Source organism: Scardinius erythrophthalmus (genome assembly GCF_964197995.2).
Source record: "Scardinius erythrophthalmus genome assembly, chromosome: 11".
Lineage (NCBI taxonomy): Eukaryota > Metazoa > Chordata > Actinopteri > Cypriniformes > Leuciscidae > Scardinius > Scardinius erythrophthalmus.
In genome coordinates this window covers 11262868-11289138 of record NC_138231.1, presented here as the reverse complement: position 1 = coordinate 11289138, position 26271 = coordinate 11262868, and the positions used below count along the sequence as shown (strand labels likewise).

At 36.9% G+C, this 26271-nt stretch overlaps 2 protein-coding genes across 6 annotated transcripts in view; one reads left to right on the top strand and one right to left on the bottom strand.

The window, feature by feature from the left end:
• Nucleotides 1-6717: 6717 nt before the first annotated feature.
• On the bottom strand, nucleotides 6718-14644 carry rpl7l1 (ribosomal protein L7-like 1). Of its 3 annotated transcripts, XM_081378822.1 has the most exons (8): nucleotides 14494-14644; nucleotides 13736-13801; nucleotides 12880-13076; nucleotides 10079-10187; nucleotides 9832-9995; nucleotides 9409-9546; nucleotides 7447-7556; nucleotides 6718-7116 (listed from the first exon to the last, which is right to left on the bottom strand). In XM_081378822.1, the coding sequence occupies exons 3-8, from the start codon at nucleotides 12891-12893 to the stop codon at nucleotides 6908-6910; spliced, it is 744 nt and encodes a 247-aa protein (XP_081234948.1). In that variant the 5' UTR covers nucleotides 12894-13076; nucleotides 13736-13801; nucleotides 14494-14644; the 3' UTR covers nucleotides 6718-6907. The 3 variants fall into 3 exon arrangements, with proteins under 3 accessions (XP_081234948.1, XP_081234947.1, XP_081234949.1); XM_081378821.1 differs by lacking the exon at nucleotides 13736-13801 and having other exon boundaries at nucleotides 14494-14635; XM_081378823.1 differs by lacking the exons at nucleotides 13736-13801; nucleotides 14494-14644 and adding an exon at nucleotides 13423-13682.
• Nucleotides 14645-14795: 151 nt separating this feature from the next.
• ncoa1 (nuclear receptor coactivator 1) overlaps nucleotides 14796-26271 on the top strand; it is a 70457-nt gene continuing 58981 nt past the window's right edge. For 2 of the 3 annotated variants that reach the window (XM_081377861.1, XM_081377859.1), the window contains exon 1: nucleotides 14796-15284. The gene's annotated coding sequence lies outside the window, so the exon portion shown is untranslated. The remainder of the gene's footprint in view (nucleotides 15285-26271) is intronic. The other variant, XM_081377860.1, reaches the window with a different exon arrangement.

Sequence of the window (26271 nt, the reverse complement as noted above, 5' to 3'; positions counted from 1 at the left end):
ATGTATTGTTCCTTGAACTGACCATTCTTGACAAACTTTCTTTTCAAGCTCTGGAGGCGCTGTTCTGCAACGCGACGATTGTTTGGCAGCAGGGGATTTTCCTCCTTGAAAGGTAAGTCAATGCAATAATGGTCTCCAATTAACTTTGTGGTGTTGTTCATGACGTTCATAAACTTTACATCCTCTCTGGACATTTCAAGCTGCTCATCCGATGACCTCTCATTAAAGTCGTAGTTAAACTGTTTAACCAGCATTTCCTGAAGATGTTCAACAGAGATTCTGTTTGAAGTTACAGCAGAGTAGTCACTTTTATTCCTGTTGCTCCCACCACGAAGTGGACCATTAATGACCCAACCAACTCTGGTTCTGACAGCATAAGGTCCCTCATCCTGGCTGTTGATTAGCTCCCAGGGCTCCATCACTTTTGGTGCATCCGTTCCAATGAGCAAATCAATGCCTTCATCAATGTCATGAAGCTTAACAGCCTTGAGATAAGACCACTGTTCCAAATCTTCTTGTCGCGGAATATTGAGTGTGGAAACAGGCATATGCTTTTGCGTTAAGACGCCAGGTAACTCAATAAAATCATTCATATTTATCCCAGACACTTCAAGACCAGACAGCATATGAGCATTTACAATCTTCTTTTGACCCATTGTTCTTAACAGAATACTTGTCCTTTTACCCTTTACATTCAATCTTCTTGCCAAACTATCTGTACAAAACGTTCCTGAACTCCCGGGATCCAAGAAAGCATATGTCTGCACAGTTTTGTTGCTCCTCTGGCTCTTGACTTTGACTGCAACAATAGAAAAAATTGAGGCATCTTTGTGACCAGCCCCAATATGGCCACAAGTCTGAGACACTGAAGGTGAAGCATTTGTTGAGCTCACAGACTGTTGATTGGAGGATGTTCCTTTAACCTGCCGCTCTATATGAAGGACACTTGGGTGATTTTGGTGACACGCATTGCAGTCCAAACGTTTTCTACAATCTTTACTCATGTGGCCCACTTTCAGACATCCAAAGCAGATTCCTTTTTCTTTAATAAAATTAATCTTATCCCTGTGTAATTTCATTTTGAACTGTGAACATTGATCCAATGAATGATTACCTTGTGTACAAAACAGGCAATTAAGAGTAAAGTGTCTGGCATTGTTTCCTGTATGTTGAATTATAACTCCTTCTTTGACTGCAGTGACATTGGTGGCAAAACTGCTCCCTCTTTTCCTTTGTTTGAAGTGACCGGTATTGGATGTTTTGGAGTTGGTGAGCTGTAGGTCTTGGATGTTACCAAAGACTGGATCAGAAGCAATCTTGACTTGTATTTCTATAAATCCTACCAGATCAGTGAACGTTGCTCTATCACCTCTTCGTTCTTGCAGATAACAAGCAACATTTCTCCACTTTTCCCTTAATTTGTAGGGAAGTTTCAAGATGATACTCCTCATGTTTGATGGAAAATCCAGCTCTTTCATGTGCATCAAGTGTTCTGTTAAATTTGCACATCCACATAGAGACAAAGAAAATGATTGCAACCCTTTAATATCCTCGCTTTTAACAGGTGTCCAGTTAAGTATCTTTTCCATATATGCAGCAGCAATTTTGTGTTCATTTCCAAAGTGCTCTGCAAGAAAACTTTTGGCTATGTGGTATCCCTGCTCTGATGGTAAATGCTGACAACTGTGCACCAGGTCCTTTGGCTGCCCCCTGGTGTACTGTTCAAGAAAATGTAAACGATCACTCCATTTATCTGTTTTAGCCTCCACCCCATTTTCAAAAGCTCTGATAAAAGATCTGTATTGGAGAGGGTCTCCATCAAACACAGAGATGTTCCTAGATGGGAGGACAGCACACAGATTTTGTTGGACAAGCAAAGCAGCGATGTCATTTTGTTTTTGCATAATGTTTAAAACATCATTTTGATAGTTGTCAGTCAAAGCTTGGGTCTGATGGTGAGCATGTCCCATGTGCACTCTGTTTACAGTTTGCATCACATGAACTGGAGCATCAGCCTTTAATATCATTTCATCCATTTGTTTACTTTGTCTTTGTTTAGGCTTAACAACTGGTGGTTGGAGTCCAGAAGCAGACAAACCAAGAGCATGATCATTGCCATTCATGATATCTGGGACAAAACTGTTGGCGTCGGCATTTAAATCACTCACTCCTCGTGGCTTATTCCTTTTATAATAAGAATTCATGCCGTCTAAACATTTTGAGCCACACTGTGACCTGGTTTCCAAAACATGAAGCTTTGCGTTTGTTGCTGCCAATTCCGTTTCAAGCTCAAGTTGCTCCATTTCTCTCCTTAGTTTTTCCTGTTGCACTTCTATTTGATGTTTCCTTTTCTGCGCAGCGATGCGCTCCTCGAGAGCTGCCTTGTCGGCCTCCGCTTTAATGCGCGCAGATGACGTCGAAGAAGTCCGTGATAGTTGAGAGTGTGCCTTTTCAAAGCTCGCTTTTACACTTGAAACGTTGGAGACACTATCTTCAGGATTTATTTCATCAGCATTACATTGATCATCAGGAGTATCTTTATTTTGCTCAGCACGTGAATCATGCACATCAGAGAGCCATCCTTTTACCTTCTCAGTGAAATCACGATATTCTGTCATTTTGTCCGTGAAATATTTACTTTGTCTTTCAACTTCATCTTTGGGCAAAGGTAGACTCATAAAAGATTTATGGACATCATGTGCATCTTCGCAACACCTTACAAACACAGAAAGCTCATTCTTTATTAAATCAACATTTTCCTTTGATGTCATTAACTCATTCATGTGTTTCATACATTTTTTGGCATGTTTGCATTTTTCACTCCTTTTTTCCTGGAGTGTCATCACACTATATTCTATACCTTTAGCAGACATTTTAACAGTTCTTTTTGGTAGACGTGTGACATTCAACCGATTCCTTGTGAAATACTGTCAAACTCCACTCGTTTGGCCGTTTTCCATTACGGCTCTAAACAGTTATATCACTGACTTACCGGTTTCTTTTGAGAAGGTTGAACATCTTGTGTGGTCAGGGCCAGAGTGCGTCCTGTCGCCCCCTCGGCTGAGCGAAGATATGCTTAATGCCTTTTGTCCATAAATCCACATCCAAGCGATCCGATAAGTCCAGTATTGAAGAGTTCAAAGGCGGGTTTTTTACTTGTATGTAGTGGCCGTTTGTCAATGAAGTAACAAAAATCTCAAGTCAAAGTTCAGATCAAACAAAATCAAAAGACCACTGATGCACTGTGGGTTTTGGTGTACGCGGGTGGGAAAAACATCAGGTCCAAACAAGTATTAAAATTCAACAAAGCGTGGTTTATTTTTTGACTGAAGTCGATTAAACACAGAACAAAGCAAATTTCCTGTGCCTCTCCCGCTCCGGTAAAAAACCATATGCCTTAACCTGGTGCATACTAGTCCCTGCCGTGCGCTTACCTAAATAACCTATAGTGCCCCCTAGCGTGCATGAAACAGACAAAACAAATAATAAACTAACAAAACACTAACAGAAATTTAATCATAATGAAATCAAAAAATGAATAAATTTATCATAATGAAATCTAAACACAACACTAAATAGCTCCAACAGCCTATGTGACGTCACCCCATAAAGTTGACTTACCCGTGGTTTTCGCCAACCTCAACAATTTTGTCCTCTCCCTGAAAGAAGGCGGTGAAGTGCACCAAAGACACAGCCATGTTTAGCGGGATCCGTGAGCTAGTGTCCGTGTGCTAGTGGTGTTGACGTTTTAAACGCGTCGAAAGCAGCGAAGAGTTGTAGTCCACAAAGTGCTCTCACACAAAGTCTAACCGTATCAAACTTCTACCCGCTAAATTGTAGCATTCTTTACATGAAAAATTATATATAAAATTCACAGACAACATATGTTCACATTCATGGCACAATTCAAACGGGACCAGAAAATAATTATTTTCTCCCATTCACTTGCATTGACGATTTTTCAACCTGGAGGTCCAGTGGGGTTAGCGGAAGGGGCGGGACTTACCAGCTCTATATGTTCATGTTGAAGAAACCAGTTTGAGATGATTTGAGCTTTGTGACATGGTATGTTATCCTGCTGAAAGTATCAGAAGATGGGTACACTGTGGTCATAAACAGATGGACATAATCAACAACAATCAGGGTTTGAATTTGAATGAACACCCGCCAACTCGCCAAATGCGGGTAAAAATCAACTCTGGCGGGCAACGCTGTCAAAACACTAGCGTGTTACTACTATGTTTACTTTGCTGGGGTTCGTGTAAGCCACATCTGCGCGAATTTAGCGCAAATACTCAATTCGTGACGAGTCATCATTGTGATCATCCAACGCATTCTCATCCTTGGGCGTCATATACTGACGCTTTTGACATTTCGTCGACATCGAACGCACATGGCACCCTTTAGCGTCAATATGACACGCACAGAGCTTTATTCGGTTATGGGTAGGTTTAGGTCTAGTGTAGGGTTAGGGTTAGATCGCTAGGAGGCGCCTTCTGGCCTATTTCTATCTGCGTCTCATATTGACGATAAAAGGCCTCGCCGACGTTTAACGCCTCGTGACTAAACAAAGGGAGCCAATGTGAGTGTGCACACCGACGCGAAAAACGCCACGCGTAAAAGCGTCATTTTTTTAAAAACGCCTCGGGTTCGTTTTTTTGGTTTGACGCGCCGCGTCAAAAACTATCCGATCAATGAGATTGGCGCTTTTGCTCACGTGTCTGGAGCTTCTGAAGTTACAGTAAAACACAACTTGGGGGCGCTCAAACACAAAACGGTCTTGCCGAGCACACATACGTAACAGCGAAGAAGATATATGCCGAGTAGCGTCTAAACACTGCCGGGAAGAAATAAGACAAGGAAGATGCAAGGCAAGATGAATGTAGAGCTGCTGGTCTCGTTGGTGTCGGAACATAAAGAACTATATGACAAACGCGACAGCGACTACAAAAATCTTGATAAAAGAGAACTGTTATGGAGTGGTATTAAGCGCCATCTAATGTCAGGGAATGAATTTGCATGTTCACTCGGCTCATCGTCAGCGAAAATCGCTTGGGTGTGAACACAAAAAACGCGTTGAAAAGCGCTGGCGAATAACGCGCGCCGATATTCGTCCCGGTGTGTACGGGCCTAACAGTGCGTGTCCACTGGCGCGGTGCGAGCGGAGCGGAGCGAGCGTTTTCAATTCATTCCTATGGAAGTCGAGCTTCACGCTCGCGCAGTGCATTTTGGGATTGACAGCGGACCGGAGAAAGCGTTGAGAGCGACCGAGAGCGTCAAAAGGTTGGGCAGTTCTCGACTTTCTGCAAATATCAAGCGAAAAACGCGGTCGGCAGCCAATTGCTGTGACGTTCGGGATGTGACGTCTGTTTTGAGAGTTTAAAAACGTCTCTGTCCATGCGGGGGCGCTCGCAGGCGAGTGCAGAATGAATGGAGGTCTATGGCGAAAAACCTTCAAAATCCACTTTTCTCAGGATATAATTTTTTGTCTAGTAATTTGAATGTTGTATTTGAAAGGAGATGCAAAGAAAATACACATTGCTGGGTGTTAGATTTTTTAGAGTCACTTATTTGGTTTAAAAAGTCTTTTAAAATGTCAATGACGTCAGAATGCTAGCGTGTTATGGGCAACAACAACTCAACCTGTAAGAAATCGAAAGGACACAAGTACTCGTTCATTCAACTTTCGACCTATAACCCATGTTGAACTTCCAAAACCTACAATAAAATCTGAGATTTCTCAACGGCAATCGGGTGAAAGAGAAACATTTAGCCGTCTAGCCCCATAGACTCCCATTCAGTCTGCACTCGCCCGCGATCACCTCCAGTGGAATTCTAATGGAACTGCAACCAAGATCAATACAACGGGGCTGATAGGAAGTGCCAAGGCTCTCCGTAGACGGGCTCTGGTATTACACAGAATACTGGCGAAATCAAAACGTCATCTGTGTGCGACCAGCGACGGGTCACAGCAAACAAATCTTAAACAATCTGTGATGAATTTCTAAAATATCCTTTCATATTTTTGATTTTTAGTATCCATATAATGTCACTATTTTTGTGGTACAATTATTTTTTTTCGGGTAACACGATATAAACTGAAGAATAGAGGATTAAGTAGAACATGTTTTCACATGGAGCATCTGAGCTGATAGCAGCTTACCCGAAGCTCGTTTCAGCGCGCGAATACTGAATTAAATTGTCTTTCACGTTTTGCGCTTGTACAGACAAATTCACACAAAATTATGTAAAAACGCCCGCACTCACTGCCGCATTCTGGGTCAGTTGCAGAGGTGTTATAGTAGGCCTACATGCTTCAGAGCCTGAATCACAATAGAGACAGAGCGCATTTAGGCCACGCCCACACCGGGGGGGGGGGGGCAAACCAACCCTCCACTTTTATGTCCTCAAACGCTCGTTTTTTGGGGTCGACAGCTTATGAAAACTTATTTCTGGGTTTCTTAGCTTGTTTGCTGTACACCTTGTCACACAGCAGCTTTTAGGCATTATTCTGTCTTTTCTTAGAAGCAAGAAATGACAAGGAGGCAGCCTCTCGCAATGCAAAGTCAATGGAGACAGTTGGTTTGTTTTCCACCTTGGTGGGCGTGGTCTTCAGATTATGACGCGTTGCGCTCTGTCTCTATAGTTGAAATAGAGATTTTTTAATTTTTTTTTTTACACTAGAGAAAAACTTATGGAGAAAAAAAAAGATTGTAACAGGGTGAAACAATTGCATTGTTTAATAAAAATAATGCACAATAAATTTTACAATTAGAAACAAAGATTGTTTTGAAATACTGTATGCTTTCCCATGTTATTTCAACTATTCAGAGGTCAGTATTGGCTCTGTTCTCTCCTTTTTGATGGTGCAATCTGGAGGAAGGCAACAAAACAACAGTCCATTAGCTCAGTTGAGTTTCCTGATGACTTTATTTATATCCTCAGCTCTGGGTCCCGGGTCTCCAACATCTTTCAGTAGTCCAACTTTGTCTCTAGCAGCATGTCTTGGTACTGACAAATGGAATGGCAACAGGAAGTTGTTTGCCACCCTGAAGTTCTTTCCAGCAGAATAGATCTCATGTATAAGGTCCTCCAAACAGATGATCCCATATTGTCCTTGAGAAACAAAGAAAAAACATGTTCAGACTGTTCATTTTATTTACATTTTTAATTGCTATTAAGAATATGAACACTATTAGACAATCATGCCATTACAGAATATCTAAGAATATATTTTGCCACTGTGTCTTTCAAACTTAAGTAGAGACTAAATTTACAAGCGAGTAAAAGGGATTGTTGCAGTCAAGTCCATCTTAAAAAAATAAAATAAAATTCTTTGCAAATGGTAATTACACATTTCCTATTCCTTGTTTAAGCTGCTCCTTACAGTTTTATGTTATGCAGCCCAAAATGTCTATATATCTATATACCACATCATTTACTTACCGAGATGCTTCTCTATAAGTGCATTGTCGGTCAGAGGAATCTTTCTCTTAGCAATCTTTGTCTGACCTCTTTTTAATATGAGCTCACGGACTGATTTCAAATTGGGATACCTGTTAAAGAGATCACAACAACAAATCAAACCAGTAAAAATCAAATTAAAGAAATACACCTGTTTAACCCTAAAACTGGCAATGTGATCTGGGTGTAACAGTTTTTGTTGTCTTTTTTGGGGCGCAAGAATGATTTTTTCATCAAATCCTTTTATCATTTATCACAGCCTGGTCTGTCTTGAGTATGCTGGTCACATGATTTGTTTAAAAAATTGTGATCAATTAGTCAGCCTGACCTAAATCTAACATGGCTGCCAGTGGTGCAGGACATTCAGATTTTGAGATAAGTAAATATATATTAAACTTACTTTTCTTTTGAAAAAATAATACTAACACTGCTAACATTAATTATGAACATTGTCTTAAGGTGCTGAAAAAGAAAATTTATAAAAATGTTGTTCATGTTGTTATTTGGCATGTTTTGAAATAATGTTACACCTGAGTCACATTGCCACTTTTGGGTATAAAAAAGGGATTAACAGTGTATTCATTTTTGTAACAAGCTTTGTATTCTGAGTTATTTATTTATTTTTACAACGTATAAAATTTACAGGTTAAACTGATACAGCCTGTTTGAGTATGCTGGTCACATGATTTGTTTCAAGTGATCTGTGATCAATTAGTCAGCCTGACCTAAATCCAACATTTTTTACCATTTTACCAATTTTTTTTTTTTTTTTACCATTTTTATGGTAACGCAAGGTCCGATTTCAAAATGGTTTTCACAGGCTGAATCTTGAGTTTGTAAGTTTTCCAATGATATATACTATGTCAACATTATATGAGTTGAAGTATAGGATATAATTGTTTTAATCATGAAATGGCAGTTACAGTTATAGATTTGGTCCTTTTTTTATACCCTAAACAGACAATGTGATCTGGGTGTCACAACTCATAAAATCCAAAATACATAACATTTTTCAAAATTTCTTTTGGATATGATTTACTAAGTCCAGATGATATAAAAAAAATGACATGAAATTATTTGTTGCTTATTTTCTACTCTTGCTTGTTTAAGGGTTAAATGTATTTAAGGGGTAATAATGGAACAACAGTAATAGACTGTAATTGGTCCCACTTTATCTTAAGTGGCTTTAAGTACTATGTACTTACATTGAAATTAATAATTTGATACAATGTACTTATTGTGTAACTACAATGTTTTTACATTGTACTTATATTTTAAAAATTCCTGCATGTAATTACAGCTGTAATTAATTTATGTAATTACATTTGTAATTACAGTTGACCCTTCCCTTACACCTTAACTCACCCTTAAACCTACCCAATCCACCACACCTGTCCCTAACCTTACCCGTATCACACCTCAATAGCAGCACAAGTGTTTTACAATACAACATGAACACAATAAGTACATTGTACTTATTTTTTGATGTAAGTACATAGTACTTAACGCCACTTAATATAAAGTGGGACCAAGTAATTTTTCACTAGTATTTACCACAGGATCTGCATTTTCATCAGTTTAAATAAAAAAATCTGTTACAAGAGACAATAACAACAACTCTGTGACTGTGCATCAAAACCACTCCTTTCCTGGTAAATAAATAAAGTCAACGGATTTGCAACAGCGGAATGTAACTTAAATTTAACCAAATACTTATTAAATCAATCAGAATACTAGACTGTTACCAATCAAATTTTATCATTAACAAAAGCCATCTTTACACTGAAAAGGTGGAACAAAAGCTGCATCTGAAATAGCATAAATGTTTATTTACACAGACTGTTTAATGTTACTCATAAAGCGCCGCCATAACTTCTGTTTCATGCTGTAGTGCTTTCCAGCCTTTAGTCGTTATCTGCAAAAAAGGAACATTATAATACTCACCCCCAGGCAACATAAGGTTCCACAGTCTTAAGCATTTTTACGGAAGTCTTGTTGACTTTCACAAAGGTGCCACTGAAGATCTTTCTCAGCCTCAGCATCTGAACGACCTTCATCACTTTGGGGCTCACACCTTTGATCCTACAAGCAATCATACGGGAAAATTAAACCACCAAGCAGATGTAGAACAGTACATTAATTGACCCCAAAACTAAAATTCTGTCATCATTTACTCACCCTCATGATGCTTCAAACCTGTATGTGTTTCTATCTTCTATAAAACACAAAATATATTTCTTTTTTTTTTTTACTTTTTTCTTGGTCAGGTTTGAAATGGCATGAGAATGAGTCACTGATTTAAATTTTTTATTTTTGGGTGAACTATACTTTTAATGTCAATGTGAACGATGCATAAGTAGAAATTACTCTCTGATGCGGGCAGCGAACACCAGAGCGTTCTTCGCTGGCGGCATGGCCGGCGGAGGTCTTTCTTTGAGTCTGGCGAGTCGTGTGTCATCTCGATGCTTCCTCTTGCTGTTTATCAAAAACTCCTCTAAGCGTTTAAATTTCAAGGGAATTCCTTTTTTGTCCTGTGAAAATGACAATTTCAGTTTTGTTCTGAAACCTTTATTGAACTATAAACAAAAACTGGTTACAAGGGAGGAATTCTCACTTTTCTCTTCTGCTGTAACGCAAGTTTGGCTTGAGTGGCTTTGATAGCCTGGTACGCTTTCCGTTTCTTGAGGAGATTCTCAGGAACAAGCTTGATTACTTTCTCAGTTCTGTACAAGACAAAATATGAATAAATCATTTTAAGTACACAAAGTTAAATTCGTATATTATTTTTATTGAAGTTTTCAAACATCAAAAACAAAAAAATAACAGACAAAAAGACCCTGCATAAAACAAAAATCTGTGCAATGTGTAAAATGAAACAAAGTACTATAGAAAAGGAAGACGTACACAAAGCCAACCTCTGTTACAAAGTGTAATCACAATAATTACAGAAAGTGATTATTACAGATCAGGAAAACATGTAAGCAATAAGGTACCAGAGGCTGTGCTGTATCGTGAACAAGTAACGGCTGAAGGGCGTTGTTAGCCGTTATATAAGCCGTTACTTATTCACGATACAGCACTTGCGTCGAGTATCTTACTGCTTTTATAAAACGGTTACCATACAATATTAAAGTAAAAAAAAAAAAAAAATGTATTAGTGCAACTTTCATGAAGTTAAATTAATAAAAGCATTCCTTCCGCTAGAAAAAAATAGTCCCTGACCGTGAACAACAACGTTCCAATGTGTAATAAGCATGAAAGCTCAAATAAAAACAACAAACCGTTCTCAAACTTCGTCTCATTCTTTTTATTTTTTACAACACAATATTTGTGAAATTTCCTCACACAAATAGGCATAGCTTATCTCTCAGCATGAGAAAACGTTAATTTTTTTGTTTATTCCGTTATTTTCTCTCTGCACTAAACTAAATATTTACATAGCCTAAATAAAAACACAAGGGCACATATTTTGATAGATAACAGTTAGGTCTTTAATCTATTTTATTAATGTTATTAATTAAGTTGCTAAAATGCTGCCTAACAAGAGATACTTTTTTATTGTTGTTTATTTAAATTTATTTGAGCATCTCCATTTATTGTGCACGCATTAAATATTTTTCTCATTTCAATCGGCTCCACTGTGGTGATATTTAACGCGGTTCTCTTTAGTTGGGGCACATGTTTATGTTGATACGTGTGGTTGCTAAGGGCGCAGTGATAATAAATAGAACCGTTGGGTGAAGCGGTCATAGCCGTGTTTTATCGTGAATAAAGCACAGCTATTGACCAATCATAATCAAGGATTGGAACTAACCGTTTTATAAAAATAAATAATTAGTCCTTCTGGTTTGACAAAAAAGTAAAAACTGGTTCCCACATCTTATCGAATTTTGCAGGGTTCCCAGATATGGAGTATCTAATTCTTTCAAGATGTAACGTAGAAGTGAGTCCAGTTAGCCAGTCAGAAAAGAGGGGTCTAAGTTTATGGCAAGCCGTTTTAGCTTAAATTGTACCCAGCGTTACTCGTCGTAATTGCATTTTTACTAGTAAGAGTTCAATTAGAGAGCTCTACAATTCAATTATTACTAGTAAGAATTACAATTACAGAGCTCTAATTCAGTTCTTACTAGTAACAATTCCAATTAGACAGCTCTACAAATTAATTTTTACTAGTCATATGTCTCCATTGACTTCCATTCATTTTTAATTACAGAGCTCTACAATTGAATTGTTACTAGTAAGAATTACAATTAGAGAGCTCTACAATTGAATTGTAACTAGTAAGAATTACAATTAGAGAGCTCTCTAATTAAATTCTTACTAGTAAGAATGCAATTACAGAGCTCTCTAATTTAATTTTTACTAGTAAAAATACGAATTAAATATATGTATAATTGCAGAGCACTGTAATTGAATTAAAGAGCTCTGCAATTGCATTCTTACTAGTAACAACTGAATTAGAGAGAATTGTTACTAGTAAGAATTGAATTAAAGAGCTCTGCAATTCTTACTAGTAACAATTCAATTGTACAACTCCATAATTAAAAATGAATTTAAGTCAATGGAGACATATGACTAGTAAAAATTCATTTGTAAAGCTGTCTAATTGGAATTGTTACTAGTAAGAACTGAATTAGAGACCTCTGTAATTTTAATTGCTACTAGTAAGAATTGAATTGTAGAGCTCTCTAATTGAACTCTTACTAGTTAAAATGCATTTACGACGAGTAACGCTGGGTACAATTTAAGCTAAAACGGCTTGCCATATAAGTTAGTATTTTTCTTCCACAAAAGCAAGATAACTTTCTTAGCTATAATCACACCATATTGAACTGGTAACCGTACCTTTGGCCTAAGAGCCTGCAAAGAGTCTGACCAACCAAGAATTGCTATGAATGGGTCAGAAGTAAAGCACAATTGTAGACTTTGGCAAAAAACTGAAACATTTCTATCCAAAAACTCTGAATTTGTGCACAGAACCAAAAAAAGATGTGCCAGGGTACCCTCGGCAGCTTTACACTTATCGCATATAGGAGAGACAGAAGAATAGAATTTACTAAGCTTTGTTTTAGAGTAGTGAAGTCTATGTAGTACCTTGTACTGAATAAGTTGGTGCCTTGAATTTATAGAACAAGAATAAATAGATGAAAGACATTTACAAAGTTAAATTATTATTCAAACTCCTAATTATTAAGAGTGACCTGCTGAAAAGCTGCTATCAGCTCAGATGCTCCATGTGAAAACATGTTCTACTTAATCCCATATTCTTCGGTTTATATCGTGTTAGCCGAAAAAAAATAATTGTACCACAAAAGAGGTGACATTATATGGATACTAAAAAGCAAAAATATGAAACGATATTTTAGAAATTCATCACAGATTGTTTAAGATTTTTCTGTCATCTTAAATACGTACCCAGGTTCTGCCATCGCGTTAGCTGTAGCCCGTCGCACACAGATGACGTTTTGATTTCGCCAGTATTCTGTGTAATACTGCCGCCTTTCCCTTTGGAGTGACTATTACACATTTCACTCACTAGGATCCGTTTCTCACACTCACGTTCACCACCATGTGATTACTCCACCGATATCAAATTAAAATTTGCACACATGCTGTGAATTTTAACAAAAACATTATGTTACAAAGTCATATAAAAAAAATTAGGCTATCTATTTATTTTCTTCAGCACTCTTTTAATTAAGTCACTTAAAAAGCTGTGAAAAATGTAAAAGGTACATCGTTTGAGAAAAAAAGCTATGAAATATTTGTATAATATTAATTATTAATATTTTTAATCTTTGCTTGGAGTGACTTGGCGCCTGTTTTATGTCACTTATTTAATAATAATAATAATAATAATAATAAATTCAGCAGCAATAATCTCTGTCCAAATGCTTCCACATACCGTCTGCAGACTGTTAATCAAACATTTATTTAACTAAAATACTACATTCTTACCTTTCAGCATCTATTTGTGGCTATTTTAATGTCCTCAGCGTCCTGTGGCCAAAATTAGCTAAGAAAATCTATTTATCTAAAGATCTTTTCTGCATTCTTTAGTCAATTAAATTAATTATAGCCTACACAGTCAGTATAGATTTGTTAAATAATTGCCTATTTCGGGGATTTATGTGGAATAAAATTTGAATAAAATTTGCTAAAAACAAAAATCATGCATAGCATTTTTAAGTGACTGAGGCTTTCAACAGGTGTTGAGTGAGAAATATAAAATGGGACATGCAGTAAAACTGTAATTGGTCATGTAAATTACCTATACTTGTTACTTGTTTCATCCTTAAAGTCGACATGAAACAGATGTTGCGGTAGTTTTTTCTTCCTATTGTGAAATATATCAGAGCGAAAAGGTTTCTTGAACAAGAAAAAATGACTTGATTTTGTCCATCAGGAATTGATTGGATGGTTGGATTGTTATTGCTGTGATGTCATGTGAGTGACAGGTTGTCCCGCCCTCACGCCAGTAAACATCACCAGACAAGATGTTTAATTTAAAGGGATAGTTCACCCAAAAATGAAAATGTTGTCATAATTTACTCACCCTCAAATTGTTCTAAACCTGTATGAGTTACTTTCTTCTATTGAACACAAAATAAGATATTTTAAAGAATGTTGGTAATCAAACAGTTGATGGACAGAAAAAATCCTATGGAAGTCAGCCATCAACTGGTTGGTTACTGACATTCTTTAAAATATCTTTGTTTGTGTTTAACAGAAGAAAGAAACTCATACAGGTTTGGAACAACATGAGAGTGAGTGAATGATGACAACACTTTCATTTTTGGGTAAACTATCCCTTTAAGTGGGAGGGAAAGTTATTTTGAATAAAGACTGCAAGGGTAGCTACATGAATTAAAAAATGTGCAAGGATAAATCTTAATAAATACTGCAGTATTTCATAAAAAAAAAAAAAATAAAGTGTCAATTTTGATTTAATGGTGACTTTAACTCCCTTTTCCCCCTGTGCCACTCAAATTGTCCACGTGGGAAGACAAAATAAAAACACTAACTTACCTGCCACCCTGTAAACCCAGTGTTATCAAACATAATCATATTAGTTTCAGATATAGTTTTTATACATCGGAAAAAGGAAACATGAGGAAAACTTGGAGCATGATGGGCCTCCCGTCATTGTACGTTCATGCACTACGTACGCAAGTTACGCAACTCAGCGATTCCTCAATCACACGCAAACCTGCCTAGCCTATCAGATCTCCAAGGCATGCGTCGTTATGCAACCGCCTCCAACTATGCCATAGAGATCAGCGCAGTCGCGTACCTTCTGCGTGACGTGAGCGATCCTCCTGTTTGTTTGTGTAGCTCGAGGATGAAAATGGCGGTGGGGAGAGATGAACGCGAGAATTAAACATACAAATGACCACTTGACTTGGATGACAGCAGCACTGCAGCTTCGCGACGGAATAAAGAAGTAGCTTATCGTCAACCAAGTGCATTTGCAACAACAAACATCCAGAATTCAACGAGGAAAAAACTGCGTCCTGGATTTAAAATAGCTCCTGAAATTAGCCCGCTAACCTCGTTAGCTTAGCTAGCCTTCAACTGGAAGGTTTAACGGACACCACAGCACCACATTAACGGAATTATTCTGTCAGAGTAAGATGAGCTCCGCTTTTCTCGACTTTCCTCTCAAATGCAACCTCGGTTGTAGACGCTGGGCTTGTAGAAATATTTGCATTTGACTGAATGCATAACTAATCGCTCCATCTGGCAGTGTTTGCCAGAAAACATCATCCTCCAGCCTTCTCAAAGTTCAACGAGCATCTGTAAGAGAACGGACTGAAGAGGTAACTGGAATGCATTCATGTTGTGTATTTGTTGATGTTGAGCGGAGAGATCATGTGGCAGGACTGAACCAGCTAGAGGTTACTTGCACTGAACAGCCATAATAAACAAAGTGCACAGAGATATGGTCTAGTTGACCAGACAGGTGGGAAAGATGTGGCGTTTACACGGACAGCTTGAGTGATCAGAAATGCAAATGATCATTTCTACCTTTCATGCATTGAAATATAGATCCGCGATCAAAGGCTTTGAATTAGATGCGTTTCTCATTTTTCTCAGTGCTTGAAGAGCAAGCTAATGTCATGTCAAGGGATTCTGACACTTCAGGTTTGACAGCGTTTGAAACTGAAGTGCTTTGATTTAGCCTAGTTGAGACTGCAGTTAGATCTTTCAGTAATTTGATGTTTAATAAGAGGAATTTCTGATAATATTCAGCTTCTATTATTTATTTCTATAATAATATACGAATAATTTTTGTTTTTAATAATAACAATTATATATTGTTTATTATATATAATAATTAATAATAATAATAATTATATTAATAATAATATATATATTAGTGTTAATATAAGTGTTGTTTTTATTTTTGTCAATAAAATAATCAAAATAATAATTGTTGCAATTATTTTACCTACCAATTATTGATGTTATTATTGTCTAATCAGATGCATAACATCTGCTTTTATCCTGCCATATATTATTCTGCATGCTCCAGTGCTTTTTTTAAGTGCATTGATTTAGATGCAATATAGGGAGAACTATAACTTTTAGTACTAACTATAGATCTTTCAAATATTTGAGTTTAATGAAAGTAATAAGAGTTTATAACAATATTAATATTAATAATAAAAGTAACAAAAATAGTAATATAGTTATGAAGTTTAATATTATTATTATTATTTTTTACTGAGAATAAAATTATAATTATAATAATTGGTTGTCATTATTTTACCATCCTTGATTGATCAAGTGCATATGCTTTTATTCTGCCATAAATGATTTTCCTTGCTCTAGTGCTTCTTTTTTTTGCCACTGGAAAATGCTTTAATACTTTTTGAAGACCTACAAATATGTAATGCTTGTGCATGGTCAGAATTCACAGCTCACTGTCACCCCTCTACATTCCAGCAAATATTCATTTAAGTATGTCCTTTACATGAACCTGCCAGGGGAGGGATATACGATGTGAACTTGTTTTCAAATTGCACTGCGTTTGCTTTAGTTTGACTAAACAGGAGTTCGTAGCTGCCTTATAACTTTGTTTCAGAGCGGTCGACTCACATTCTACAGTGGAGTAGCCTGGGAAAACCCAGACAACTTCCGGGAAATTTAGATTTGCTCTGCAAGTAGTCTGGCAAAGAGCTCATTCAAGCCCATTTCTAATCCGTCGGAATCGCGGCACCAATCAGAAACGTTGTGGCGGGCTTTACACAATGACTATCGCTCTGATTGGTTTTAGGTCTATCCAATTGAGCCCAGAGGCATTTGAGCGACGTCTGTCCGTTCAACTTTTAAATGCATTATTATATTCAAATTGCAAACATATGAGGACAGTCTCCATGAAAGACCCAATGGCAGATGAACGTGCTACTACATTTCTCTCCGAAACGGTAGGAAATTAAATTAGATTTAATAGAGGATTTTAACTGTGACACGATGATTGACAGGGCAGTTTAAGTGACAGGATGCACGCGACAGATCCGTCCGATAAAGATGACGAAGTAGTATGTCCCAAAGCTTGCCTACTTTTTTGCTACACATTCAAATACCTTTTCTTCACAAAAAGAGTACATACGTTCATGGTGTAGTGTAACTTAGGCGAATTGGGACGCAGCATATGGCTTTACACGATGCCGATCTCTCTGATTGGTTTTAGGTCTATCCAATTGCGCCCAGAGGCATTTGAGCGACGTCCGTTGGTGACGCCCCTTTGGAAATGATTTATTAATGAAGCTTTGCCAGACCATAACTCAGTTACTACTGAGAATGGTCTGGTTTTAACCAGGCTAGTGGAGGATATGAATGGTCTTTGATTTTAAGGAGCCATGCAAATAGTTTGGTAGCCATGTAAATATTTATAAGGAGTTGAATGCATTGCCCTGGCTTTCAGTTTTTCTTTGTGTTTTTCACTTCGGGTGTGTTTAAACTTGTAGTTGTGTTTGTTTGGACTGGACCAAAAAAAAAAAAAGTATTCCTGGTCTGCTTAGCGTTTACACCGAACCTAAAGGTACAGGTATATGTTCACAACCTGATTGGTCGGCTTTTATTATGTGTACTTCACGACGGAACTTACCGAACATCCAAACCAATGCTGTGTGCAGGGCTAAATGCGCTCGGATGAGACCCATCTTTTCAGCGGACTCGGTCCGCTTGTTTTGGTGCGCACCAGGGTTCGGATGGAAAGCGTTCACACTTATTCAAATGAACCACACAAACGGAGCAATTTCACCATGGGTCGTTTTAATCGAACCAAACATGCCAAGTGTGATGAATGTTTTATCTAAAATCTCAAGGCAGGTAATTGATGTAACTAATACAATGCAACTGTTGATGATAAGTTGCTTTATTGTCTTATAAAGCTCCCTAATGTTTTTGTTTTCATTTTCTCAACTAATCAGTAGTCAAATCCAGATTACAGCGTGACCAAAAGACGACGATATCGTGCGTCATTTCCTTCCCTGGGTGTTGGTGCGAGCGTCTCTCTGCCGCAGCGTGGAGAGGGGCGCTCAGCTGTGCCTCCCCAGATGTCAGAGAGCTGACCTACATCTCTCTCGAAAAAAAAGCTTGTGCAGCAGCCTGTGAGAATGTGTGGGGGTAGGGAGAGCTCGCCAGAGTGAACTAGCAAATGAACGAGTGAGGGACAGGAAAGCAAGCCTGCTCAAGCCAGCTATCAGAAGCCCACACTGTGAAACGTGAACGGCGAGAGGAGATGGAGACGGATACCCAGTGCTTGTTATCATGCTTAACAACGACTCGGCGGACCGTAATCGCACGGGACGGACAAACTCCGCTTCCCCTTTGCATGGAAGTTTGGTCGAGGGGCAACAGTTTGCGCAAGTGCAGCATCTGCTAACTTCTTCCCTTGCCTCAGGAGTTGTATTTACAGATAGCAGAGGTGGGAGGGACAGTCTCGCCCCTAAAGTTCAGAAGTACAGGATGTTGTAACAAGCTCAGTGTGAGTGAAACATCAGTTTCTCCACGGAGAACATGTGCCACACTCTCTGCTGTTATTAACCTTGCAAATTTTTACACCCCTTTTTCACTCTCTCACTTTGAAATTTCTCAGCTGTCACTTTTTAAAATAAAACATTTATGCAGTTTTTCTCCAGCTTAATTTAATCTCAAAAAGTTTGACATGATTATATGCAGTATTTACAACATAAAAATCATTGCATTATAATGTCCTTTGTAATAAAATAATTGTAAGGCAATTCCCCTTGATATTATTAACTATGAACAAACTTTCTTGTTTTCTCTTAAATTATAACTTTCATCTTATTACTTCAGAATCAATTATGTTTTTTTTTTATCTGTCATAGGGTTGTTGTGATTCATAATGAAACAACTTTTTGCTCAACTAGTCCAATTACTCCAAAGATGAATTTCACTAATGCATATTGCAGACAAAAATAAAACATTTTTACTCAGAAATTGTTTTCTTGTTTTCCAGTACAAAACATTCTTAAATCAAGATATATTTTTTACTTTTATTTCAGACTTAAAGGTCCATATAAAAAAACATACAATCACATAAAAACAGACATTAATTACAAAACCTTTTGTTCCAATGTTTCAAGAAACAAAAAGAATACCTTGTGTCACTTGTCACAAATGAATCGTTTAAGAACATTATAATTACTTTTTTTTTTAAATTAGTAAACGACATAGAATTATACATAGCATTTAAGGTGTGGACATTATTTGATACATTTGGCTGGCACTTATTGAATATTCACTGTGGGAGTTTTTAGCAGAATTATTAGTGCATCATTAAATGCCCCCTGAAGCCTTTTCATTTTAGCTTTACTGTACTTGCACTACAAATGCGCTGTATACAGTGGATAACAGTATATTCTGTAACATTTTATCTTCATCTGTGCTCTGCTCATGTTATGAAATCTGCGAACCAGCATATTCGCTTGTGCATACACTGATGCTGCACATCATCATTATCATTTAAATCACTCCTAATAATATGACCCAAGTATTTCACTTTATTCACCACATTTAATACTTGATCTCCCATAGAATGAACATTTTGCTAATAGTATTCCTTATTTCAATCCAGATATAGTTACTTAAAAAGCAAAATAACAATATTAAATCTTAAAATGTATCAAAACAGTGCAAAAAAAATATTTCCTTAGTATTTTGTAAGTCAACAATTCAGATAGGGTTTTTATTGTCACACTCTTCAACACTACTAATCATATGGATGCAGTAGTGCTACATGATTATTAATGTCAGGATATGCTAGTTTACATTTATGCATTTGGCTTTTATCCAAAGCGACTTACATTGCATTTCAAGGTACACATTTACATTCTTATCAGTTCTTGCTTTTCCTGGGAATCGAACCCATGACCACAGCGTTACAAGTGCTGATGCACTACTGTTTGAGCTACAGGAAAGCTTGTTTCTTTAGGGTTGAATGTGTAAACCAATCACTAACAATAATTGTCTGGAAGCCACGTGACGGTAGTATAAGACAAAAGTTGCAAGCCTTTGCAAATAATGCAGAGATTGGTTGAAAATGTATTGAGATTGCAAAATCTAGGTGGACTGACTGCTGTGGGAACTTGTCAACATTGAGCAGCTGTTTTAGGACTCTGGTTGAAAGTCAAGACCTTCTTCTAAATATTTAGCATTTTACCCTTTCCATCATTTTATTTGCAAAATACTTAGCTACCTGTGAAGCATAAGCATAAATAAGCCAACTTTTTTCACTAAATTTCCAACAGTAATTTGTTTCCTTGTAACAATTCCTGTATTATAGATGTACATAAATTTGTCTAGAAAAGATATCAAACTTGCAGTCAGAAAGAACTTACATTTGTTGAGGTCAACTTGTGTATAGAGAATAGCATTGTCTCCAACAGGCAATGGTCTTTTTATGAATGTCACACTTCACCAGTACTCACAGTTTGTGACCATATTAAGCAAATTAAAAGATTTTATCACTAAGTTTATTTTTTCAGTTTGTAAATTCAGAGGTTCTTGCTCTTATAGCAATGAGAAATGAGGAAGTAGACTATTTTCAGATTCTTATAACTACTAATCAGTTAGGGAATGATTTTGTTTTGCACGTAGTCCAGATCAATGTCTCTTTTCCTCTATCAACAGAGTTTACACATGGAAACATTTAGAGAAATCTGCTTCTATGCCCTAATTCATTGTTTCTCCGGAGGTTATTGTCATTATGCTTCTTGAAGTGTTTTGAATTTGAATGTTTCCTGAAAGTGGTTTCAGTCTATACACAGATGTTAAGTGAATGGAAATGGTGTTCAGAGTTCTCATCTACAGATGTTAGGTAGATCTATCATTGTTTGGAGATGTTAGTAATTACTAGACAAACTGTGGACGCATTAGTAGTCAGCGAACATCTGACTAGGGCTGTCAACGAATATTCTAAATTCGAATATATATTCGAATAGTTTTAAAAAACAGAAATTCGAATGTGAAAATTAATATTCGAATGTGGAAAAACGCCCGCGGTAGCAGAGGCGCGGCTGTCAGCTTTGCGAGTGGGCGCGCTGCCTGAGGGGTCAGGGACAGGTAACAGGAAGAAACGTTAACGGTAAACAGAAACATTACTAAAGAGTACTGACTAAATAGATATTGCGCAGCATGAATAAGGTAGGTTAGATACAGCAGTTTCATGCACTGCAGGCTTCCACTGGTTTGATTATTTACCGTTGGCGTTTCATGTCAAGGAAAAGTTAAATTTTTACCACAGCACAGCTCGCTCGGAGCGTTCAATGTCGGATTCGCGTCTAGTTGGACTCTTAAACATTTTGAATTTGCGCGTCAAAAGCAAAAGTTTGATGCTCGGAGAGCGTGACGCCTCATTCGCGCCACAAGACCTCCAGACGCGCGTAAACGCGTCTTTACATTGACTTAACATTGAAATCACTCGCGCCAGCAGACGCTCTATTCGCGTTTGGTGTGTGAACGCAGCGGGTGAGGGCGAGAGAGAGAAAGAGTGCTTGCGAGTGAGCGAGCAAAAGTGAGTGAGGTCTGCGGTCTTGGTCTTGGATTTACTTGTTTGTTTTTGTGTATGTAATACGTTGTCAAATATGTTTAAACTTAAATAAACTACCTATACAAGTAGTTATGTCTCTTTGTATTAATTTGTCCTGTTATTGACGTAATGTACGTCATTGACAAAATGCGCAACCAGATGTTCGAATAGTTCGAATATTCGTGTGTTTTTTAGAGGGAATATTCGAACGTAATTTTTGAGCAATTTTGACAGCCCTACATCTGACTTATTATTTTTTTTTTTTTCAAACAAAGCTTTAATGCCTTGCTTTTGAGAATGACAACACACACCCTTTCCCTTTATCCTTTTTTAAATTTCTTTTCAAATCCTCATTCATGTGCAGCACAATGTATTTCTTAGAGATGCTCTAAACAAGGTGTGCAGCGTCCTGCTTTTCCAGAGATGTAGTTTAGGCCTGAAATTTTCCTTCTCATATGTCTCTGTGTTCCAGTCAAATTTAGTTATGTTAAATACATTACATTTAACCTTTTATTAACTATTAAATAGTTGATCATTTGAAAATTAGCTCCACAAAAGTCCCTATATATCACATTGGAGTTTTTGGGTGCTTTACTGGAATATTTAAAAACCTCCTCTTTCTTCTGCTGTGTCAAGAGACAAACTATGGTATAATATTATACAAAGTAATGAAAGCTTTGTTGGAATTTGTGTGTCCTCATTTACACACTATATTTACATAGGCTAGGCTACTTTTTCTGTATCACTCCTTCGTTCGGCATTTATGCTATAGTAAACCCTTTTCTACCAGATTTTTAGGATCTTTCCAACTTTAGCATTTGCTTCTACTTAGCTATATTTTCCCTCTTATCTTTACTTTTTCATTTCTTCATCACTGTCATGTGTCTTTGAAATGCTTTATGAGTAGCAGCATAGGTCAACATAAAAAAGTTCTCAGACTATTTATGCGTTATTATTTTGCCCTCATGTCACTTGAAATGCTCAAATATAAGCATTCACGTTCAAAAGTTTAGGGTCTGTAAGATTTATTTTACAATTTCTTCATAAAAGAAGAAAATGTATTCATAAAATAAATCTTTAACGCTCACTATCTGCATTTATTTAATTGAATTACAGGAAAACGGCTATATTATGAAATATTATTACAATTTAAAATAACTGTTGCCTATTTTAAAATATTTTAAAATATAATTTATTCTTGCGATGGCTGAATTCAGTCTTCAGTGTCATCATTCTTATGCTTGGTACACATTGTACGATTTTGACTAAAGATTAGCAATCGTGGTGATTTCTGTGGTCATGGCTCCTAAACGGTGGTCCTACGTCGTACAGCGAGAGAGGTTCAAAGATGACTGTTGTGACAGTGTTGCGACCAAAGACATCCTGCAATAATTTTCTGACAGTACCATAATGTAGCATGATCATCTCACAGTGTGTTTGCTGCTACGACCTATGTCTACTGACTAGCCAATAAAAATGCAACATGAAATGGCGTATTGATCAATGCGACATGGTGCTTCAACTTAAAACTACTTTCTTCAAGTTCCATTTGCAAAATTGGCATGCCAAGTTGGCCTATTTTCCCTAGCCATATTCTCCTCTTTCACTCACTCCTCTTTTTTTCAGTGCACATAAAAAACACAATTGCCAAAGTGTGATTCATCTTGCTCTATTTGTTTACCACTAGCGCATGCTGATGATGTTTTGTTCTTCTATACTAACTTGTGTCATAGCCTACGATTCAATGGGTATTATCATCGTACAGTCTATGTCATACCCAAGTTTATTAGATCCATGTCATGCAGTGTGATTGGTAGTGATCTTAGAATTTCTGAAATCGCACAATCTGGTGCAGGCATAACATGCTGATTTGATGCTGACACATTTCTTAAAATTGATCAATGTTGAAAACGGTTGTGCTGCTTAATATTGTGAAAAGAACAGGGATTATTTGAAAGCATTTTTTTGTAACAATGTAGTCTTTACTGACACTTTTGATTAGTGATCGACCGATGTATCGGTTTACCGATATTTTTCCCGATATTTAAGCATTTTCCCATAATCGGGTATCGGTTTTGTAATATCGGATTTGCCGATAAACAACGCCTTCTTGTGGCCGTTTTGAGAATTACGCCATTGCAGCCCTCCTCTGAGGAGATCAGTCAACAACAACTCTGTGCACATGTAAAGTATATGTTCTGCTTGCTTTGCTTTAATTATTCAACTTTATTTAACATAACAAACATGCAGAAATGAGAATTGAGATATAAATGCCTGATATAGTTTATTTATGCAGCTTGGTTCTAAAACATTGAGACGAACTCATGGAGTCATGTAGCGTAATCCGACCGTCATGTCCTGCCCCAATAAAGACGTAACTTTACATGAATTAAATAAAACAGACATGAATGAGTGCATGTTGAAAATAAAAGCGCTGAATTTAATTCTCTATCTGTTGTATTTGATCACCATTAGTCTCGAAAAAAAAATTCGTTCATATTGCTGAGCACTCACTGGGTTGATGATCAGGAATGCTCAAGCACGGCCACGGAATGAAACTTTTGACAAGATTATCTCGTTTAAATACCCTAAATTATATTATCATTTACTACATAACCATTATTTCGCTAATACACATATAAATAAATACCGCTCTGTGGAAATTAATTATTTATTATCTCCACGCGGTTGAGTAGCCTAAGTTATAGTTCTGTGTAAATGCATAGATAAACAGCACTTTGTCAGAAAGCATTTCATGATCTAGACCGACAAAAAAATGCAAATATGCTGTTTTGTTTGTTACTTTCCTGACAATGTTTTGATACATTTACGAATCCTTGCTTAATTAAAATATTAATGTAAAAAAAAAAAAAAAAGGTTTGGTAGTGTACATGTTTGATTAAATTATTCTGTGATTAGCAAAAGAAGACCAAATTTGTTTGGGAACCAAACTGCATTATTTGTGGTGGTAGTCTGCATTTGCAAAATTGACGCATTTCACTCATTATCATAGCTACTTGCATGTGTTATAACCAATGTGGTTTAATATCATTTCCAAATCAAAATGTACGCTTGCATGCACTGGCTGTGCACTGATGACTTGTTTTGATTGTCTTGAATTTCTCATGATTCTGTTTTATAGGATAGCGAAGATTTTGGTGTTTTGAAAATTAACAAGACAATGCTGACATCACTGGTTCTGTCTTGATATTTTCATAAGAGAAGCATTAAGGGAAGAGACAACAGCCACATACAGTTGCATTTTGTATTCTTTAATCATGCTGACATTTTAAAGCTGAGATATTTTCTTTTCCTGCCTGATCACTTATCACATGGCTTTCTGAAAAACTTCAAATTGATTGATAATGGCATTCTGAGGTCAAATATTTTTGTATAATGATGAGTCTAATGACTACTAAATTTTTATAAATTTTATAACTGACTATTATTATCCCAGACAAACAATTTTCTGTATAGCTGTGCTAGTTACACAACTCTAATATCACTCTGCAGTCTCACATAGTACAGAAATCTGCGTCCATCTTGGTAATTTTGTATCTTGCCATGGAATAAATGCGTAATTGATACTTTTCAAGTTATAACTCTCAGCATTGACTTTCAAGACCTTCATTTTGTAGGTACTCTATTGGAAATAATGCTTAGCTTCACTATAATAGCTAAATGCAGCCCATAGATTTAGGCTTGTAGTTCTGGGGCAAGAAGACCATATCAGGTAATAGAAAGTTTTGAGGTTGCCTTGTGCTGCCCATCTTTCTCATAAAGACCATGTGATCAATATAAAGTAGGTCTAGTGAGTGGTTTAGAATAATACATTAATTTGCAATAGATTTATTTTAAAATAGGTTTTATTCATCCTAATGAGGGCTAATCAATAGTTCACAAGCATCCTAAAAGCTTTTTTTCTGCCTTGTTTCAGTTTTCTCATTGACTGTACCATTACGTTGTGGAAAACTTGTCTATATAAGCAGATTTAACTCCAGGCAGTTATTTTTGTATTAAATACCGAATGCATTTTAATCTTATTTTTGGCTTGTGTAGCTTAATATTACAGTTTTGTAGTACATATCTAAATTGTGTTTCAAAGTAATGAACAAAGCATTCAGTATTAATAAATGTAGCCTTACATATTTGTTTTAAATCTGTTGGAAGCCTTGTTCTTTCAAATATGAAAATATATGATCCGACTGGTGCTTAAATTGATAGCCTACTGCACTTCAACTACCTTAAGGGCCCCATGAGAATCAATATCGTTGGTAGAGAATACTGGTCTGGAACAAGAACAAAGGCCCATCTGAAGTCAAAAGCTTAATGGTGTCCTAGTTGCTATAATCTAGAACGTGTACACGCACTTGTCAAACCATCTGTGATCTCTGCCCTAGGTCACACATCAGTTGAGGTGAAGTAAAAGGTTTGTTAATTAATGCAGCAGGAAATGTTCTCTTTCATCTTCTCGCTGTATACAAATCGTTAGATTTGATCACAGCTCAGCGCCGATCAGCTGCTTGCCCGAAGCTGGTATGAAAATAGATAAGATCATTTTGTAACCTCTTATGTGAAACTTCATGGCAAAGCTTGAGACGGTGTTAGACTTCATCACTGTTAGATAATGTGTGCCTTAAGAGGCATTCGCAATGACGGCGATTTGCAGATGTGTTGTTAATTTTTTTTAAATGGATTTTGCTCCCTCAACCACAGTTAATTTTCTCTCTGTGATTCATCCACAG